The 22,712-nt window shown below is 41.2% G+C and overlaps 1 protein-coding gene across 3 annotated transcripts in view; it reads right to left on the bottom strand.

Moving 5' to 3' along the window:
• The window catches only part of UBE2V2 (ubiquitin conjugating enzyme E2 V2), a 29,852-nt gene extending 8,253 nt beyond the window's left edge, over positions 1–21,599 (bottom strand). The window contains exons 1-2 of one of the 3 annotated variants that reach the window (XM_068525633.1): positions 21,498–21,599; positions 4,474–4,622 (exon numbers count right to left, since the gene is read on the bottom strand). In XM_068525633.1, the coding sequence (XP_068381734.1) occupies positions 4,474–4,622; positions 21,498–21,513 (165 nt within the window). In that variant the 5' untranslated portion in view covers positions 21,514–21,599. Of the gene's footprint in view, positions 1–4,473; positions 4,623–4,882; positions 5,032–5,104; positions 5,167–21,497 lie in introns of those variants that run through there. The other 2 variants (XM_068525635.1, XM_068525634.1) reach the window with 2 other exon arrangements.
• Between the last annotated feature and the right edge of the window lie 1,113 nt (positions 21,600–22,712).

Below are 22,712 nucleotides of genomic sequence, written 5' to 3'. Positions count from 1 at the left end.
CTTGTATGATCAAGAATTTACTTTTCTACAAATTTATTTGATCTATATGGTTAGAAAAAATACAGCAAGCACACTTAAAAGTAGAGATTTTATAAAATTAAATAATTCTACAAAGTAATATCAAAATGATCAGAACTTGCTTTTGTAGTACAGACAATGCCTGTAACAAATTAAAAAGAAAAAAAAGACCACTTAAATTCAGATTTTACTAAAAAGTCCATATTGTGGCTTGACCTGTGTCACACATATATAAAGGTTCCCATTTTTCCAGGACAATTCTGTTTATTCTCACTGCTCCTGTATTAATTATTAATAATACTTCATTTCATTCTCAAAAGGGTCTGGCTGGACAATAAATTATATGGTTACCCCATTTATACAGCAATCAATATATCTTCTGGTATAAACGCCATATTATACCATTGTCCAGCACTAGAACAACGAATTCATGCTTCTTATTAGTTACATTTACATTATTACTTCATTAATTTTGTGGTCCATTAAATTCCATTATCTAAATTCAGAGATACAATAGCCAACTTTTATTTTTCCACATCATTTAAAAACAGGGTTTCTTAATCGAGAAGTTGAACATTACCATATTATAAAACAGCCATTTCAAAGCTACCAGACTTAATGCTTCTAGATTTTTCAAGGCTTACTTTTATGCCTATAATTAACTCTTCTTTATCCTTACGGCTTCTGTTCACTCGGTAAACTTATTAGTGTGCAATTAAAACAAGAAAGTAAAAAAACAAATGGAAGTGGCAATTTAATACCTGTTGATTCCTGTATAAACATGGGAAAAACGAAGTTAACCATCTGTAGACCTCACTTACCCCAACTGACCCACAGCCTCCTCTCCCTTAAGGAAGAGTTCTCCCAAGTGGAGGCCAGGTCTGGGTTATTAAACTACCGTAATTTAAGATGTACACAACAATCTTATACATATATTATTAAATATTTCAATATTGTAAAAAAGAAACAGCTGGATAAAACTCATCCAAGTTTAACAGCAAACATATATTAATAATATGCCCAGGACCTGCAGAGGTTTAAACAGGACTAAAGGTCAAGGAAATCATCTTGTCTGTTGTTCTCCAATCACATGCACATCAGCCTCTCTAGAAAACTTGTGTTAAAAATAATAATTTTTTTAAAATGATACAAATGAACTTATATACAAAACAGAAACAGACTCACAGACATAAAAAGCAAACTTATGGTCACCAAAGGGGAAAGTGGGAGGGGGAGGGGTAAATTAGGAGTTTGGGGTTAACAGATACACACTAGTATACATAAAATAGATAACCAACAAGGACCTATTGTAGAGCACAGGGAAAATGATACTCAATATTTTGTAATAACCTACAAGGGAAAAGAATCTGAAAAAAAATAGATACATATGTATGTATAACTGAATCACTTTGCTGTGCACCTGAAACTAACGCAGCATTGTAAATCAACTATACTTCAATAAAAAAAGAAATAAAAGGAAAAAAAATTTTTTCTTAAATAGCCCCTGAGAAATTCTATACTGTTAAAAATACTCAAAGTACATGGAAACAACTAGAACTCTCATACTTTGCTGGTTGTAGGGAATGGTATAACCATTTTGGAAACAATATGGCATTTTCTTATAAAGATAAATAAGCACACACCTCCCCTACCGCGTAGGAATTCCATTCCTAGGCATTTTATCCAAGAGAAATGGAAACAAACCTATGTTCATGAGAAGACTTGTAATCATAGCAGCTTTACTTGTAATGGCCAGGGAGTACTACGATCAGGAGAAGCGATAAGCACATTGTGGCATCTCTGTGAAACACACCACTACCCACTTCATGGAACAACACAGCTGATCCCGAGACATTAAATGCCAAGTCAAAAGAAGTGGGCCTCCAAGCACACACACTGCACGATTCCACTTGCACAAAGTCCTACGACACACAAGACTACTCTGGGGTGTAGGGAGTAGTGACTGGGGCAGGGTGGGGATGGGGAGGGGCACAGGGAATTTCTGGGGGCACAAACATGTTCTGTATCTCGACATGGGTGCGGGGTAACAAGTTCCATTTGTCGAAAATCATGGTAATATCTATGCATTTCACTATATGCAAATTATACCTCAATCTAAACTAGCCTACAATGATTAAACATCCTAACTTTTGGTACCTTGGATTAATTTCATCACCCCTGGATTTTAAATTAACAGCCAAGTCTTTCTGTTGTCTAACAAAAGAGTGAAAGAAAAGAGAGTAGTAAAAGCAACTAATGTTTATTAATTATGTACTACAGATACTCTCTTATTGTCTAATTATTAATTCATTTAATTCTCAAAACTTCTAAAGTAAGTATACATATAAGGAAACTTGGAAACGTTACTAAACATCTAATGCTAAAAAATACTGCTTCAGAAAATTTAATATACAAACATATATGGAAAAACAAAATTGTTAATTACATAAATCCAAATAAATAGTGGAAAAACATAAAAAACCAGGGATCTTAGTAACATATAAAAAACCGAGAAACAACTAACCAAGTAACAGAATGTTAAGGCAGGAATTCTCCTATTACCCTAAAGCTGGGGACAAAATTGTTCTGAATCTGGCACCTTCCAAAGAAAAACCATCTAAGCCGAGATGCCGCCCCTGCAGGTTTTATTAAAAGGCAGCTGAGCAGCTGAATGAGTGCTGGGACCACCCACTTTCAGCCAGCACCCCAGGCCTCAGCGGGCGGGGAAGCCTGGTTGGAAGGACAGGGCCTCTCAGGGGTGCCTCCTGCGCCTCCCGCTCCACAGGAAGGGGAAGGGGCTCCAAGACAACCCCCCCACCCCCCACCCCGCAGAAAGCGGCAGGGGGCAGCATCCTGTCTCTGCGCCCCCTGCAAGCAGGCCTAGCCCCATCCCTGGCTCCCACTGGGCACAGCAACCCAGCGAGCTTCCTGTGGTTCAGCGACACCAGGAAACAGCTAGTTGGGGGGTCCTGCTGATGACCCCAACCGGGTGAGAGAGACTTGTGAACTAGGTTACAGGGCAGCCCACAAAATCATGGAGGGTCTTATGCACAAACTCCAAAACGCTCGTCAAGTTTCAAGTCTCTTAGAGGTGTAGCGACCAGAGAAAATCCAAATGTAAATAATTTCGCATGTATCCTCCACCCAGTTCAGACTGTCCAATCTGCAAGCTGCTCATTAGGTAAGAATGCTCATAAATTATAAGCACTTACTTTTACCAAAAAGACCATGGTGATACTGTTCACAGGCAGTGAAAATCAAGGTTTTCATTACAAATACCAAGTTATAAAACATCAAGAATTCTAACCATCAGGATTTTATTTGCTTCCTCACATGTCTCATGGAAAAATCAGAGCACTGGAGGGAAGAGGGAACTTGTTAGTTTAGCAGAGTGCACGAACTCTGCAAAGGAATACCAGAAAATGCAAAACATACATTAATTCATTCTCTGAAGTTAACATTGCTAATTACCTGACCATTTTTCTTTTATAAAAAATCAAGAGGAAATCTAAACTCTACCCAACAGCAAAACAGTTGAAATGCTCCCATCACAGGCAGCGAACAGTATACAAAACCAAAGACTAAAAAAAATTTCATATTTGTGTTCTTTCCAACAAGTCAAAAAACATACAATACATATTTCCAAGAGTCACTGCAGGGTGCGCAGTAAATGGTGCCTTTGAGTAAGGAATGCAATGCAGAAAAAAATTTCCCAGTCTGAAAAAGATTTTGAGTAAAAATAGAAAGTCATAAACTTGAGAAAGACCTAAGAATAAAACAGGTCTGTTGCCAGCAATGCTAGAAAATATGCAAGAATCAGTCTTGTCTACATATTTTATAGATGAAAACATGGAGGCCAGAACATTTCCATGGCGAGTCAACTGTCATTGGCCAACAGCAATGTGCACTCAACACAAACCAATTTAGAAACCCTGATGACACACACAGCGGGTTAGTAACATGTTACATCAAAACACACTGTTTGCTCTTCCCAAATACCCCTCCGTTTCCTCACCTTTTCTCCTCTCTATCTGGAATGTTCTCCATCCCCATCACCACCTTCTGAAATCCTACCAGCCAGTCCTTTAAGGCTCATTCCAAAGGCAACTTCCTCCACTGTTCAGCCTTCCTCAATTATTCCAGCTAGAAGAAACATATTCTAAAGTCCCGCAGTGAACTTTCTCTGCCATATTCAGAATCTATCATTTGTGTTCATTTCTTCTCCTCTACTCAACTGCAAACACTTTGGCAGCAATGATCGTATCAGTCTTTTCCCCACAATCCTCCAGAAAATCAAGCATCAATAAATGTATACAAAATGAGTAAAAAGTGAGGAAGTGTTTCAGTTAAAGTTACCATAATTATTTATTTTAATATCAATATTATAAAATAAAATGCTTACTCTAAAGTGACAATAAATATTAATAGAAAAAATATGTAATTTATAGCACTGACCCTTGGTGGCCCAATAATCATGCCTGTCCACCTTGTAAGTGTCATATCTTCATCATCTTCAAGGCCCCAGCTAACCGTACCATCGCCTACTCCTTTTTGTCCTTCTTCAAGTTCTTCCAACAAGCGAAAATTACGAGGAACTTTAACGCCTATACAAAAGAATGTCAATGTAAATGTAAAAAGCTCACAATTATAAGGGCTACACATATTCAAATTCAGCTTTTCCCAAATTAACCTTTAAAAATTATTTCCCAAAAAGACAAAATTCCCTTTAAAATGCATTCTGCCCCCAAAAATGCTGAATCTAAAAACCCTTCAAAATGAAAACGCTAAAGAAAGCACTGTTCCAAACATTAACAGCAGTACAGAACATGTATATAAATTCCTAATCAATCAATTTTACACTGACACAAATCAATCATAAGGGAATCATCGTAAGTGATTATTTTTCCATAATTGAGATTCCTGTTCCTCAGCCAAGAACACTACATCGAATAAACAGGCGTGACCAGAAAGTTCATAAAAGCTCCATTTCATTAGCATATACTCTCCAGTAATCTTAAAGAAGAGAATTATGTTCCATCTGTAAAAATGCACTAAGAGGTACTATTTTTGAGAATGCTGACCCCACCCTCGGTCCCGAGCCAGTCTGCTGGCTGCCTAATAACCAGGGGGCCCCGTCTCCCCTGTCAGCGGGTTGGAGGCTGGAGAGCCAGCCTCCTGGTGGATGTTTCCTAAGACACGTCCTTCTCCTCTGGGCCCAACCCAGCAACAGTTTCACAATCCAACAGCCTTTCTCACACCTCCACTTCTTTAGACCTCCTCATTCTACTTATTTCTAAAATCTTAACACAGAAATGTTCCTCTCTGCCTAGAACCCCCAGCCTTTCACAGTCCCTACTCCCTCATTCTCACTGAACCTGGTCTTTGCCACCATTCTGACCTCTAACCCCTGGAACCAACCATGATTTGTGCACTTTATCACAACCTGTCCTAGGATCACTGGCCTGGCCTCTCCAGAGGATGGACCCTGTGGTTTTCCGTGTTCTCAACAGCATCTAGCATGAAACACCCTCCAGCCCCACTGCACAAGTCTTGAAAAAAATCAGGACCCTCTCCTTCTGGCTCTGGAGCACCGCCTCTCTCCCTCCCTCCCTCCCTCTCGCATGCAAGCACACACACAATCATGAGGCAGGAAAAAAAGTGACGTCTCTTTTAAAGCGACTATCATTTTGTATAACTTATCTCTCTTGCTGAAACTAAAACATCTCTTTCAGTTACTAATTTGTAGTAATGCATCTGGACAAACAATGGCAAGCCAATAAGTACTGCAACTTAAAAGCACTAGCCACGGGGCTTCCCTGGTGGTGCAGTGGTTAAGAATCCGCCTGCCAATGCAGGGGACACGGGTTCGATCCCTGGTCCGGGAAGATCCCACGTGCCGCGGAGCAACTAAGCCCGCGCACCACAACTACTGAAGCCTGTGCACCTAGAGCCCGTGCTCCGCAACAAGAGAAGCCACCGCAATGAGAAGCCTGCGCACCGCAATGAAGACCCAACGCAGCCAAAAATAAAATAAATTATAAAAAAAAAAAAAAACTAGCCACTTTATGTGCTGTGCTTCATAAAAAAAGGCTTGAAAATCTTGGGCCACAGAAACATGGAGCTGTTATAAATCACAAAAACAAGAGTACTCGTTATTACAACTACAATAACTAGTAATAACCATTTGTTCAGGATACACTGTGTGCGATTTTAAATAAATTATCCCACTTGATCCTAAAAGCACTCATTTTACAGTTATAGAAACTGAAGTTGGAAAGAGTTAAGTGACCTACCCAAGGTCACACAGTTACAAGCGGCAGATCCAGTATTAAAACCCAGTTTCTAGACCAAAGTCACTCTCTTAACCGTTGGGTTATACAGCGAGCCATCCTGGCAGCATCGTGGGTGCGGCCCAAGGCCGGCTCCCAGTGCTGCTGCCTCTGAGACAGGGGCCCCGGCCCCGTTTTCTCATCTACAAAAGTGAGACCACGGTGGCTTCTGCTCCAAAGAACCACTGTGAAAATTAAACGAGGTAATCTATCTTAAACAGAATAAATGTTGACTATGACCATTTTAGTGTCCATAGTAAGTAAAATTACAAAAAACTTCCATTCACCTCCATCTACGTTTTGGGAGAATTCAAGCTCTCTGTACAGTCCTGAAGGTGGGCCCCCCGGAAACAGTCCCCTGAGCTGTAAGTTTCTATGCACATAACACTGGGACAACTGCTATTCCCTGCAGCTGCACAGTCAGAATCTCCACCATCTATTGCTACTGACTTGCTTTTTAAAGGCTTCTTAAAGGACCTTGATTACCCTTACCATTATGAAGTCATTCCCCAAGAAAAATTCTAAATTTGTGTTGAATTTTGTTGCCTCCTTTTTATAAACAATTCAGTCAGGTGAGCTTTATGAGCATCCAAAAGTACAAAGTAAACAATGTAAAAGTAATGTTTCTTTTTACATAAGTGCCATAAAAGCGATAAACCTAGTGACTGCTACACTTTTCACCATTTCTATGCTGCATTTTGGGGAAATAGTTCTAAGATTAATGGATCAATTATTGGCAATGTTAACATTTAAAAGATTATAGCAGCTAAGATTATTTTGTTTTTAAAGTATAAGACTCAAAACAAACACCAGTGAGCTACATTTTTAAATTCAGGGCTAGAGTACTCCGGTTTTACTTCGCCCAACCACTAATGTCTGTGAAGACAAGACACCACGAGATGGGGATGTTGGTCTGTGAGTGCTGCAGTGTGTGCATAAGCTGCCCTCTGGATCTCTTGCCATGTCTGAGCCTTCTTCTATTAGTTCCGAGTGCCTTTTTCCTATGTGTGTATATGTGTGCATGTTGTTGTTATTACTGTTGTTGTTTAATAGTTTTAAATACTTTAATCCCTTAGTCTGGGATCTTCATTAAAAGAAAAAAAAAGCAGCCCATATACCCACCCCTTCCTAGCTGAAACTCTTTTAAAATGCTGTCAATTTTTAGATCCAGAAGAACCTCAGAGACCATCAGGTCCAAAACCTAACGCTTTAGAGGAGAGTTCTCACCAGGAAAAGTTAGGTGATAATCCTAAAGTCACTTAACTACCAGTTAGTTACCAAACCAAGTCAAAAACCCAAGTCTCCAGGCATCCACTAATCTAGTCTCCTCCTTACTACATTACAATGAACCTCCATTCGTAAGAGGTAAGACCCAAAATAATATTATTCAAAAGTAAAATGCTGAATGCAAACAACCTAGAAAACATGCTTTCAGTTTTTAATCTCAAGGCTATCAGATTCCTAATAATGTACCTTTAATTCCCACAATACCAAAAGTAAAGGCATAAACACTGCCAAATAAAAACTAGAATGAGTCTTGAAATGCTGTTTATTAGTAACATGGATTTCCCAATTATAACTCATAAATATTTTTACCTTATTCAGTTATAAGGAAAAAAGCCCAAATAAAACCTTAAATAGTAATAAATCTGTCAATCTATCCACACAAACGTAAGAAATGACAGCAAAGCAAATTTAACACCACTTTGCAACCAACCATCTAAATTAAGAAAGCTCTGATAACACTAAAAAAAAGAAAAAAAAAAAAAAAAAGATGAGGTGGTATAGTTTTGAAGAGGGCCAGGTGAATTCCAGTTCTACACTCTGGGATGTAGAAAACCCAAAAATAAATAACTATGAAATTTTAGTGTATTTCTTTTTAGATTACTTTCCATATATAGTAATATATGGTTTCTGTGTTTTTTCCCAAATGATATCATGACTCATAATTTTGTAACTTGCTCTTTTCCTCACTTACAAACATGTTTCTATATGAAGCATAATCAAGTACCATTTTTAAATGTCCTGGTGAATAATATTAGTCATGTTGGGGAACGGGGTGGGCAGGACTTCACTGGACACCCTTTCACACTACTTGACCAGGTGAATCATCATCACCTACAGAAATGAAAGGAAAACCCCCATACAAACAGAATGAATTTCTTCCATCTTATCTGCTTTCCAGCCCTACTTAGCTGGTCCTCACGAACACCCGGCTCCCCCGCACTACACGCCCAGAGTGGCGGTGGTAGGTTAGGGGAGGGAGTGTCGGGGCGCCCAGCTTACGGGCCGGTCAGGCTGCGTAACTGCCCCTGCAGAGTTCTCTTAGGCGCTTGGGCTTCTGTCACCCTTCGACACACCTGAGGGGGCACGCTGCTAAGATGGAACTCCTGAACAGTCCCACTTGTAATCTGAGTGCTTGCTTCCCGTCCCACTCTGGGAGTTCGGAGTCCCCGCAAACTCCCAGCAGGCTGACTTAGTTAAAATGGACATACTTATTGAGCATCTCCTCTGCTCAGAGGAGGCAGAAACATTAAATGTTACCTTATGTTGTTTTAACATCACCATTTCACTAAGTAAGAAAATTAAGGCTTAAACTACTAGGTTGGGCCACATGAGTGAAACTGCTGATGTTCAGGCATCTCTGTGATCAACAGAAAGTGATTTTGCAAGGTTCACCCTAACAACATGGAGAGCTAGTGGGGGAGGCGAGGCGAGGAGCAAACAAGTCCCAAAGCCCAAGCTGCCCGCCATTACTCTCACTCCCTCCCCTCAGTCCCAGATGGCACGCACATCCCTGGCCCTGCAAATCTGATGGGAGGAGGAACACGTCATGACCAGCCGTGGGGGCAACTGCCAAAAATAAATCCTGCTCCGAACGCTCGTAAAAAGAGCCTTTCCATGTATCACACACCTGGGTGTGCGCGAAGCAAAATATTTCCCTACCCAGGGAAATAATATAACTGTCATTTTATATTTTTCAAAGTACTTTCCCATACAGTCATCTATCTGAATAAGGGAAATATCTTTTGAGGTATGAGGGGCAGATATATCCACATTTTCACAAAGATCAAAGACATGAAGTAACTCACTCAAGATCACGGCAAGCCAGTAGCTGAGTCAAAAGTGAAATTCACATTTCTCAGCATGAATACAACTCTTTCCATTACTGTATACTGCATACATCAGAAAATAAAAAAGAAAGCAGGGAAACTTCAGAATGTGTACGACTTAAAATACATATTTTTCAAAATATACACATTGTTGAAATTCACTATATAAACAAAAACATACAGAAAGTTTTAAAATTCAAGTCTAAGAAACAGGGACTTACCTTCTGATTTTGCATTGCTTAAAATTATATATTAACAGAAACATTTATAAAAGCTCTCTGTGAATAATATTTTCTAATTTTTCAGAAATTTAAGACTCAAATATTTGTTTGGTTTTAACATTCTTTTCTTCCTTAATGGGATGAAACAAAATTAGGAAAACACCACATGTAGCGCAACATGCATTAGGCAGCAAAGCACTGGGAAACCTGTATTTGATCATATCCATTACTTCTACATTAATTCATCCCTTCACTCAATAAACCTCTGACTACTGGATGTAGTTACTATGCTAGGCACTTGATACCAGAAGGACTAAAACCTTTGTTTGCCCTCAAGAAGTTTACAGTCTATGAGAGGAGGACAGTTAAAGAGATAGCACAACACAAAGTAAAACATCCTCTGGGGACACCTAGGAAGGACAACCAACCCCAAAGAATGGACAAGGAAGGTCTCCTTGAAGAAGAAACTCTCCAGGTACAACATAAAAGAAACCATTCAGGGGGAGAGTAGGTGAAAATATTCAGGACATCAGTGGAGAAAATTAAAAAACATAAGCAAAGAATGTCAAAAAACTGAATAAACAGAACAATCTGCCTACATGAGAAACTCACTGCAAATACATAAGTTCTCCTCAAACTAATCCACAGATTCTTACAATTTAAACTGAAATTCCAATAGCATTGTTCTTGGAACAGGACAAAGAGTCCTAATATTCTTATGGAAAACTTAAGGGGCAGGAATTCGGAGAAAACTTTTAAAGAAAAGGAAAACAGAGGGGATAACTTCCCTAGATGTTAAGACTTCCCCATCAGCCAAAGAAAGTAATTAAGATAATGTGAAGTCAGTGCAAGAATCGACAAACAGACTAATGAAAAAGAAAGCCCCAAAACAGATACATGCATGTATGAAAACAGGATATGTAATAAGGGCAGCATTAAGAGTCAGCAGGGGGACTTTCCTGGCAATCCAGAGGTTGAAACTTCGCCTTCCAAAGCAGGGGGTGCGGGTTCGGTCCCTGGTCGGAGCTAGGATCCCACACGCCTTGCGGCCAAAAAACCAAAACATAAAACAGAAGCAATACTGCAAAAAATTCAATAAAAACTTTAAAAAATGGTCCACATCAAAAAAAAAAGAAAGAGTCAGCAGGAATCCACACTAAAAGAGGACCAATCTTGAATCATGTACCAGAAAAATATATATGTTATTATTTTGCTTTAAAGAACATTAGTGGAAAACTGGCAGTCTGAACAGGGCCCAGAGATAAAAGTTCGGTATCAAAGTTAATTTCTTGATTTTGATAATTATATTGTCGAGCAAGAGAACGTCCCGGTTTTCAGTACACACACAGTGAAGTATTTAGCAGCGAAGAGGGACGTGTCTATAACTTATTCTCAAATGGTTCATTAAAAAAAGTATGTCTGTGTGGACGGAGGGGAAGAGGGAAAGAAAGAGTACACATGCAAGCACATGCAAAAATCTTAAATATTAGCAGGGGGTAGGATTTCCTCATACTGTTCATGTAACTCTTCTGTAAATCTGAAATTATTTCAAAACAAAAAAATAGGGAAAGAATGGACTGGACTGTTCAGTAAATGATGTTAGAAAATTTTATCCACATGGAAAAATAAATTAGATCCCTATCTCACAGCATACATGAAAATCAATCCTAGGCATATTAAATGCCTAAATGTGAAGAGCAAAACATAGACTTTAGGAAAATATATGATATCCTCCGACCTTGGGATATAAGAAAGGATTTCTTTTTAAAAAAAAAAGCACAAACCAAAAGATTGATAAACTTGACTAAAATTTAAAAACCAACTTGACAAAAGAGCCACAAACTGTTATGAGTAACATAACCAGAAAATGTCAGCCTCCAAAATATACGAAGAATTCATCCTATGATTCAACAAGGAGAAGAAAATAGTGAACAAGGAGGTTCACAGAAATGGAAACGGATGTACAATAAACATATAAAAAGGGTTCTCAACCTCAACAGTAATCAGGGGAAACATGAATTAAACCATAATGACTCTCCACCAGACTGACAAATATTAAGTCTGGCAATACTTGGTTTGACAAAAATGTAGAGATGGAGGCTCATTCACTGCTGAGGTTGGCATAAACTGGTACAACTCTGGGAGGAAACTGGTAACATTCACGGAGATGCTGGCAAAGGGTTGGAGGAAGGTAGGAATGCTCACTTACCATGATTTCTAATCGTGAAAATTTAGAAACAACCTAAGCATCACATGGTATAATCCATGACAGAATACTGTTGCAATTAAAATGAAAGAATTAGAGCTACAAGTATCAATCAATGTTAAAATTTTACAAACATGTTGTTTAGTAAGTGTACAGTTGCAGTTTTACAAGGTGAAAAGGATCTGGAGATTGGCTGCACAACAAAGTGAATACATGATATTGCTGAACTGTACAGAGGCAGTTAAGACAGTAAATTGTATGTTACGAACACTTTACCATAATTAAAAAGAAAAAATAAACCAAAAAAAAAAAAAAAAGCTATATATCAACAGACCTTTACTATACTCTTCCTGAATACATACATATCTAGCAAAGGTATAAAAATGTTTGTGGAATATACTCCTTCATCAGGATAGTGATCACCTCTGGGCAAAGAGGAAGGGGCCTAGTACTTGGAAGGGTCCTGGTAATGTTTCGTTTCTTCAAGAAACAAAAAACCTGAAGCAAGAATAATTTATTAGCGTTTGAGAGAGCTGGGGGTGGGTGAACGTGTATTTATGCATTTTTCTGGTGTTTAAAAATCTTTCATCTAAAAAGCAAAGGAGAAACAGTACCCAAACAAGGAGAGAAAGAATGGTAGGCAATGTTTGGGGATAGCAGTTGAGTATAAATGAGCAAAGAGCCAGAAACTGCCTGGAAGGACAGGTGTGCTTGCAAATTCAGACTTCACCTGCGGCGATGAAGACCAAGGGAGGGGTTTAAGCACAGACTTCAAGGACAGGAGGGCAGAGGGGAGAACAACATTGGCTGTGATGAAAGAGCAATCAGGGAAAAAACGTTAAATGCCTCCACTAAGAAAAACGTGGTTCGTTTTATTGGTCTAATTCTGTGATTTTATTTATTTCCAATAACCAAAACTAAACATCAAGCCCGAGCTAGGAACTGTGCTAGGCCATGGGATCTCACACTGACAGTCCCAGCCCCAGCCCTCATGGAGCCGACAGCGTTATCAGGGCAGCAAGACACAAATCACAGCGTATGAGAAGCACTTAGATGACAAAAGCAACAGGAAAGTTTCCTAAAGTAGTAGTTTTGCTCTACCACAAAACTAGACAGGTGACTTTGGGCAGTGTCTTTTTCTTACACTCTGCGTACTCTGATGTAAAATGTGGGACTAAACTACAGGAGCCCACCCCAACCCAGCTCACTGACCCGCACATACAAGCCTACTTCAGGAGGGGTCCGGCTGGACTGGGGAGAAAGGAGAAATCCTGTCCCCGGGTCTCTGCCCCACCTCTATCCTCAGCTTCAGAACCCTTGCACAACCACGTTATTCCTAAAGCTCCTCCCAAGTTTAGGATTCTTGAATTCCATTTGGAGGACTGTTTCAGAACATCAGACATGACCCTATCCTAAGAAGTCCAAAAAAAAAAAAAAGCAAAAGGGAAAAAGTAATAAACATAAGGTATAAAAATTTTAAGTTGATTTTTAAACTATTAAAACCCTATAACATCAATAACCAGTTACACTGAAGTAGTAAATGGATATGTATTTCATAGACAGATATGAAATACAACTGATAATCCAACAAGAAAATGAACCAAAAGAGAAAATAAGAAAAACATGCAGCCTTGAAAAAAAAAAAAATGACATTACTGTACTCCCATCAAAAAATAAAAGCACAGTAAACACAATGCTGGCAAGACAGTGGATAAACTACATTTATCCATCCTTACATCTCACTGGAAATTGACTACACCTTGCTGAAGAGGGAATTTGACAAAATATAACAAGAATTTTTAAATATTTATACGCTTTGATTTATACTCCAGTCTGTGAAATCCACCCTCAAGAACAAAGCACACAGAGTGTAGCCTGCCTCAGAGCCAACTGTGAACAACCCGTCTCCTGTCTCCAGGCACGTGCCCTCCTGGTCAGAGGCCAGGGCTATTCCCCTCCCCCCGAATCTGGGCTGGCCTTGCCACTTGTTTTGGTAGAACGTGGTGCTGGTGCAGTTCTGGGCTGGGACGAGCCTCGTCAGAGCCCTATAGCTTATGTTTGGTTTTCTTGGAAGCCAACCACCATATAAATTCTGACCTCCCAGACACTACTGGGATGCGAGGAAGTCCAAACAGGGCACCTGGAGTCGCCACGTGGACGAGAACCAAGGCGCCTGGGCAAAAGGCCCAGCCCACCGTCAGGTGAAGGGAGACGAGCAAAACCACCCAGTCAGCCCCCGAGTCATAGGAATAAATCACTGTTTGAAGCCATATATCCATTTCAGATATTAAAATTTGTCTTAGAATTGATGAACTATGACAGATGAAAATAAATCTGAAAAAAATTTCAAATCAAACATACATCTGAAGCATCTGTACTATACCTTCAAACACAAATCCTCTGGATTAGAGGATTTGCAAAGTGCCTCGAACCCGTGGTATGGAAGCTGCATTATGTACAGTAGAATGTGAATCATGCTACTGGTACTCTTTAGGTGACAGCCAAAACCACTCTGCCCCCAGCCACTCCCCCAAATTTCTGCAACTCTTCTTACAGCCTATGTGCTGTATACTAACTCAGGTAAGGAAAAAATAAGCAGCTTCATGTGTTTATTTAATGAAAGTATTTGAACACAAAATATCCTTTTAGTACTGCTTCACTTCGGAAAAGTAAACTCAAAACAAAATTTAAAAGTAAAGCATTGTAATACACAAAGGGGGAAAGCTAGATTTTACTTGAGCCATTTGTTTTCTCATTATTAAATCACTCACATAGAAATCGCACCATAAGGAAACGACAACATCGGAGGCACTCAATAAACACGTGGTGCGTTTACGGCAGATGCTTCCTTTCAACCTTTCTGTCGACACTTATGGGCCAGTCCTGAAGCAGGTGATGCTGATTCTGAACACAGAATCCTTTCCCCAGCTTCTTGGCGGTGGTGGTGGGTGAGGACAACCATGTACGCGGACGCATTCAAATGCAATAAGCTACCACAAGAGATTCTGCTCAGACACACTACTGATATCTCGATGAGGCAGACTAAGCAGGGAGAACAGAGTTACTTAATATTCTCCAGGAAACCTGTGAGCAATGTTTACTTCAGAACTAAGAAGGAATGCCTCCCTGAGAATAAACTCGGGAGTGGCGGAAAGCTAGGTGAACCACAACATACTCTGCTTCCTCTCCAGCAGGGACCTCCAAGTGGAGTGAGGACTGGCACACCTCCCTCTAACGGAGACCACTTACAGGGTGCAGGGGCTCTCCTGTGACGCCAGGGAGCTGCAGTTAGAAGCAAAGGAAATATCCCGCCAAGTCACTGCTGGCAGGGTGAACACTTGAGAAAATTAAAAACTTTTCAATAACAAGTATATCCTCTCAGGAAACAACCAATTACATCAATACTGTTTAGTAAGCTGTAACTGATAATTCACGTAGCAGGTGACACTACCATGAATAACAAACAGTAAACCAAGCTATGCATTGTTGGTACTTTTCAATAACATTCCAGTCACTAGACTGAAAAAAATCTATGGCATAATTACATACTTACAAAGAATAAACTGCTTGAAGCATGCCTGCTATCTGGCTATATAACTCAATGTAACATTAAACCTCACACCTGGCAAGGCAGGGCTTAGACTCCTACCCTCTGTCATGTGGTAATCCTGTATAATAATCATAACCAGATCATCACTTAGAACTTACATATGTCAACATGATGTTTTTAAAACAAAGAGATAGACGATGAAGTACATACCAAAAGCCAGACTTTTCACCTTAATAAAGTAGAAAACAATAGATAAATTGGACTTTACCAAAATTTAAAACTTTGGGGTTTCAAAGGATACCAAGAAAATCAAAAAACCTACAGAATAAGAGAAAATACTTACAAACCGTACATCTAATAAGAAACTTGTATCTAGAATATATAAGAACTCTTACTACTCAACAATAAAGAGACAAATAATGCAAATTTTTTAAGACGGACAAACCAGAAATGAACCCACACTTATGTGGGCAATTAATCTACAACAAAGGAAACAAGAACATACAATGAAGAGTGACTTCAATAAATCGTGCTGGGGAAACCGAACAGCTACATGCACAAGAATCAAACTGGACTACTCCCTCACACCACACACAAAAGTAAACTCAAAATCCGTCAACGACTTAAATGTAACACCTGAAGCCTTAAAATTTCTAGAAGAAAACTTAGGCAGTATGCTCTTTGACATCAGTCTTAGCAATAATTTTTTGGATGTCTCCTCAGGCAAGGGGAAGAAAAAGCAAAAATAAGCAAATGAGACTACATCAAACTAAAAGCTTTGCACAGTGAAGGAAACTATCAACATAACAAAAAAGAAGCCTATAGAATGGGAGAAGACATTTGCAAACACTACATCTGATAAGGGATTAATATCCAAAATATACAAAGAACTCACACAACTCAACATCCAAAAAAGCAACCTGATTTAAAAACTGGGCAGAGGATCTGAATAAGACATCTTTCCAAAGACACACAGATGGCCAACAGGCACATGAAAAGGTGATGCTCAACATCACTAATCATCAGGGAAATGCAAATCGAAACCACAATGAGGTACCACCTCACACCTGTCAGAACTGCTGTCATCAAAAAGACAACAAAAAACAAGTTGGCAAGAATGTGGAGAAAAGGGGACCCTTGTGCACTGTTGGTGGGAATGTAAACTGGTGCAGCCGCTGTGGAAAACAGTATGGAGGTTCCTCAAAAAATTAAAAATAGAACTACCATACAATTCAGCAATTCTACTCCTGGCTATTTATCTGAAAAGAACAAAAGCACTATTTCAAAAAGATATATTCACCCTTATGTTCATTGCAGCATTATGCACAATAGCCAAGATATGAAAGCAACCTAAGTTCCCATCAATACATGAATGGATAAAGATGATGTGGAAGGTGCACACACATGCGTGCACACACACACACACATAAATACACTGTAATACCATTCAGCCATAAAAAAGAATGAAATCTTGCCATTTGCGACAACACGGATGGACCTAGAGAGTATTATGCTGAGAAATAAGTCACAAAGAAAAAGGCAAATGCTGTATGATTCCACTTACATGAAGCAACCAAAAAGTTTATAGAATACAGTATGATACAGAAGCAGCATCAAAGAACCTGAAATCAAGAAACTAGCTCTGGACTCAGCATCTAGCTAAGTAATCTTGTGAAAGTCATTTCATATCGAGATAGTCAGTGCTCATCTATAAAATAAACTTCGCCTAGAGCCTAAATGACTCATAATGTACTTTCCATGAGCACTACTATTCCAATATATGTATAAGGACCTATACAAGCCATAAGGACCTCTCTCCCCTTCTGTAGTTTCAAACTTTGCTGAGTTCCAACTTAAACTGAAAATAACATCTGCTCTTACACAAGTCAGCAAAGACTGTGTAAACAAGAATACACTTCCAAACCCAGTCCTGAAGTCCCATCTTACAATAATATCTCAAAGATTTACTTATAAATACATCTGCTCTTTTAAAACAGTTAACTACTTTTGAAACAAACTTTTGAACACTGGATTTCATTCCATTTATTCTAGTCTACATACCTCACATCCATTTTGAAATTTTGCATCAAACAGCTCCACAAATACTTGCTAAGTGGATGTTTCCACATGTGGGCAATCTCCGCTTTTCATGGTTTCCACACGCGTGACTTTCAGTTACCACGGTTTAGTGAGCCACCAGTCCCCCCACAACAGGGTTCAGACTCCAGTCTCCACGGTATGCAGACAATGAGTAGCACACAGAGCACACACGTGGTGCTAGCTCCTCAGTCCACAGGTCACCATGTGAGTGACAGACGAGCAGTCCCGACCAGCAGCCAGCACTCCACAGCTTTCCGTGTGCAGGTGAGGGCTCACTGCACATCTCTCACTCAGCTAACAGACAGCAATGCACGGAATAAAGTTGCCTCCTTGTCCACCAGTGACAGTCCATAAAAATAGCCAACAAAGATGAAAGTCCAGCAAAGAAACAGGAACTGGCAACACGGGAAGTGAAATCTGAACAAATGTAAAGAGAGTCACAGAAGAAATTTGACCGTGGGAACGCTGGAGAGACTCCGGAAGACCAGGCAGAGGAATTCTGTGAACGTGAGCTTATTGACATAAATGAGGAAAGGAGATGTAGGAAAAGGATGACCGTGTCCCAGAGGAAGTGAAAAACTTCACAATAAAGAAACTCTCAGAGATGTTTCCTAACATTGAAAGCAGAAATGACAAAATACTGGAAGCAGATCCAAATTTAGGAGTATGACAATTCACCAAAGCACAGAAAAGATGCTTGTTCCACATAAGTTATACGATAGGAAGATGAGGCAAGCATTGTTCAAACTACTCTTGACAACGTTTTATAAAGAAACAAAAACACTCTAATTTTTAATCTCTCACGTTTAAACTACAGGGTACTAAACAAATGCTAGTTTTACTATTTTTTCCATTTTTCCTATATGCTTGTAATCCCAGGAGTTTTTCACTGTTTCAGCAAACATTTTCAAAAGTCACAGAATAATCATAATTTTTCTCACTTAATAAGATTGCTCTGAACAGTTTCAGTTTGCCACCCAAACTACCATGCAAAGGGAGGACTGCTGATAGTAAGGTTGTATTGCTTGACGATATTATCAAGAGCAAACATATGTCAAGGGCACCCAGGTTCCTAACTCACATAGACAAATCTACCAGGCCTGTTATTAAAGTCTCAAGAGGGAAATACCCTGGACTATTACAGTTCAGCTCTTGTATTGTTTAATTTCCAGGTTCTATGATTTACACCTGCAAATCTCTTCTTCTATTACTACTCCCAAGTTCTGCCCATATCCACAAATCTTCATCCTGAAGATGGAGAAAACAAACAAAATCATGTAGTCCAACCTTTTCATAGAAGGGACGGAAAAGCAAGGCTTAAGAGACTCATTGCACGCCTCGCATGGCAATCTACCAGGGCAGCAGGGGAATTAAAACACGGCCAACCCAGTTCCTGTTCCCGTATACATAATGCTTCCCACTTCTGAAAAAGGTAATCAGGCTTCACTGTGGTTGTTTTCCACACATGGCTTCCGTAGACCTACCACACTTTTTAATCTAACGTTAATACTTCTATTAGTGCTGAGATGTGATTAAATTTTTGAATCACAGGTACTAAATGTACTAACAAATTTCTATCCCAAAGAGTCGTGTTTCTTAAGCCGTGTCCTATGAAATCATCTCGACCCCCAGAGGTGACTGTCTCTCGGGAAAGGGGAACCTAGCCAGTGGGGTCTCCACCACAGCCCTACTTCCGTCCACGAGAAGCATCTGACAGTCTGAAACAAGGATTCTGCTAGGAAGAGAAGTATGAAAGCCACTCTCAAGCCTAAAAGGAAGTAAGATTCCTGATTTCAGGATTATTCCAAATTCATAGCTGCTCGTGATGGAAAAAGCACTAGACTGAGAGTAAAAAACCCGGGTTCTGATCTGGACTCTACTGCTAACCAACTATGTAAAACCTTGTATTTCCTCAGGCCTCAGTTTACTCAACTGCAAAACGAGAACCAAATGGTATGGCAAAGTACCGGTCAGCTTAGAGGTCTAAGGCTAGTTAGAATTCTTCCTGCCAATTTTTCTCCCAGTAACAGAAAGACTAAAAGCATATGATTTAGATAATGCAAGTTAAAATATAATGCTTTAGTTAAAATTTAAAAAAATATGTCAGGTGTTTTTTTCTTTTTGGACTATTAAACAGCTATTTTTATCAAGATTATTTTGGCGTAAATAAAAAACATGTAGAGTACACCCTAATTTTAAAATTTCAAGCTTTATCACATTTATTTCACAAATACACGGGTACTGTTTCCCTCCCTTGCTACCAAGAGGCAAACAATACAAAAGTAGAACTAAGAGAAAATATAATTTAAAAATAGTTTTGAAACATAGTCCAAAACTGCTTCTGCACTCCTCTCTCCCCAAGATGGATGACAGTGTCAATGTTGTAAAGCACAGAAAAGGAATAAACGGTATGAAATTCGCCAAGGCAATTTTTAACAACAGTTTCAAAACAAACTTCAGAGGTTTAAGAAAACATCAACTAACTGCCTAAAAAATATTCTTTCTAATTACGCTCAGGTTTCAAATCTCATAAATTTAAATGCAGTGTAAATGTAACAATTAGAATGCTGAAATATAAACTAGAAAATACAGGCTTCCAATGTACAATAAACGTGCTAGTAATCTCTCAGCAACTTCTTTATAACTCAGTCAACTTCCAAAAATGACTCACTGTGGTTAACAAAGAGCACCTGCCATTAACATAATCTAATCATTCGTCTTTTCAAAATATTTTCACACTCTCACATGTACAACGTTAGAGGGGAGAAAAATCGTGCTTAAATAAAAAATGAAATCCACAAAATGAAGACTATCAATCAAATTGAAGCACACCACTTTATTACTAAATTTTCAAGAACCTTCAGGTACGAAGCACAACTCTTAAAAAGACATGGAGTTTTAATGCACAAGCACACTCGATTTCAAATATCAAGGACAGTAAAGTTTTAATACTAAAATGTCACTTTTTAAATCATCCACGCTTTACTAGTTAGCTCTGACCCCAAGTGTACCGAAATAGCTCCCCAACGCTAAAATCGTTAAACAGCTTATCCTGACACCTGTACGTAATAATGATACGATACAAAAGACGCAATTCTTCATTAAAATGAGCGTAGAGAAAAAAATAGAAAAAAAAAAAAAAATGAAGGTAGAACGGCACTACCTTAAAAGTACCCATCACAACATACACTGAAGCCTTCCACTTTAGTACACAAAGACTTGAAAATTCGTATTATTATGCAATGATGGCATGAAATACAAAACCACACTGCTCCACAGCCACAGTTCAATAATAACTAGAAAAATTAAAGACCAAACGTGTTAACGTTTTAAGTAATAAAACTGCGCCCCTTCAACATTTTGTAATGGTCAAATTTCTAAAACCTCAGTGTTCATACCTAATTTCAACGTCTGTGCTCAGAGGAAACCAAAACTGTATTCAGTACGAGAGAGAAGCGGAACAGCTAATCTAAGAAACCGCTTTTTCTTCAATTAGCGTTCACCTCGCTCCTTGCTTCTATTTAGTCTGCACTTCAGTTTTTCACTCCAGCGAAAGGACCACACGCATTCAGTCGGATAAGAACGGCCCTGTCCTCCGCCCACGTCAGGGCGAGCCGGGGGGTCGGACCCGCTCCATCCAGGACCCCGACGCGAGGCCTCCCGCGCCCAGGTGGACGCGGCCCGCCCGGGCTCCCCTCCTCGCTCCCGCACCGCCCGCCAGAGCCCCGGGCGAGCCGGCCCGGCCCAGCCCAGCCCCCAGGCGCGCAGCCGACGCCCGGGCACGACCGCCGCCCCGACGGCCGCCAGGACCCTCCCTGCCCCGGCCGCGCTCCGCAGGAAGTCCGGCGGCCGGGGGCCCGTACTCCGGCTTCTCCCACACCGCCAGGCCGGCCGCCAGCTGTGCGCAGAGGCGCAGCGCGGATTGGGATGGAAAAGCAGGCGGCCCGGCAGGGTACTGACCTGTGGAGACCGCCATCTTCTCCTGCAGTCCGACGCACCGCCCGGACGCACGCGACGTCCGCACTACCTCCGGGAGCGCCGCCGCCCGCCCCGCGGCTTCCGGCCCCAGGCTCCCGCCCCGCGGCTTCCGGCCCCAGGTTCCCGCCCCGCGGCTTCCGGCCCCAGGCTCCCGCCCCGCAGCTTCCGGCGCGTCACCGCGGACCCGCCCCGCGGCTTCCGGCTTCCTGGGACGGTGCCGCCAAATCAGAGTGCGAGGGTGCAGGTTAAGCTCATGGAACAGACTTGAGTCAGTCACCGTGACGGAGAGCAAGAGCGCGAGGCCAGAATGCTCGGGAGGGGAACGTGCTCCGAGAGCCCGCGCCGGCTCTGACGTCATAGGCGTGCGTCGGAGCAGGTGCGCGAGCGCTGCCCAGAGGGCCGTCCTCTGTCGCGGGGGAGGGTGGCGTGTGTGGAGTTCGACGAAGTGCGTGTGGAAATGAGGCCCTGACCAGACAGGGGCGTTGACGGTTCCGTCGAAAATGATTCAAGGAGTAACAAAAAGTTTAAGGAGTCCTTAGAATTAAACCACCTTGTTCATGCTTTCTTTTGAGATAGGCACGCGAGAGAAATGTGATTGAAGTCTGTGTCTGAGTCTAGAAAGTTCCTTCCGTTTGTGAGTGATTGGGGAGCATCACTGCGTCCGGAGGGCGGAGGTGCCCACGCGGCTCGGGCAGCCGCGGGGACGACGAGGACGACCGGGACGACCCCCGAGGCCACGACGTCCCCCGGGGCGCGCGGACCCCCTCCCCGCCCCGGCCCGCATGAGTGGGGCTCGTTCTGCGGCCGGGCGGTGGGCCTGCTGGGTGGGCTGCTGCTTTCCGTCCTGCGCCCCTGTTTACCCGTCCCTTGCACTCGGCGGAGGCTTGGGGAGGAGACAGACCCTCCGCTCTGTTCTGAACGTGGAGGGGGTGTCAGTGCTTGGTCCCAGCCACGCCCCCTAAAATGAAGCGGCCGAGCGGGCGCTGTTCGGTTCGCTCTCTGTGGTGGGAAGCCTCTGCCGCGGCTCCCGGTGGCCCTCCCCCGGCCTCATGCCTTGCTCTTTAATATGCCCCTGCCTTTTGTGGGAGCTGTGTTTACTGACTAGCTTCCAGTGAATAAGATGAGGCAGTGCCCACTGCGGCGGCACATACCCGAAGATTGGACTGGCGCGGGGAGGATTAGCGTGGCCCCTGCCAG

The sequence above is a fragment of the Eschrichtius robustus genome, chromosome 17 (genome assembly GCF_028021215.1).
Source record: "Eschrichtius robustus isolate mEscRob2 chromosome 17, mEscRob2.pri, whole genome shotgun sequence".
NCBI lineage: Eukaryota > Metazoa > Chordata > Mammalia > Artiodactyla > Eschrichtiidae > Eschrichtius > Eschrichtius robustus.
Note: the sequence above shows the minus strand (reverse complement) of the source record. Positions and strands in the feature narration are given on the sequence as shown.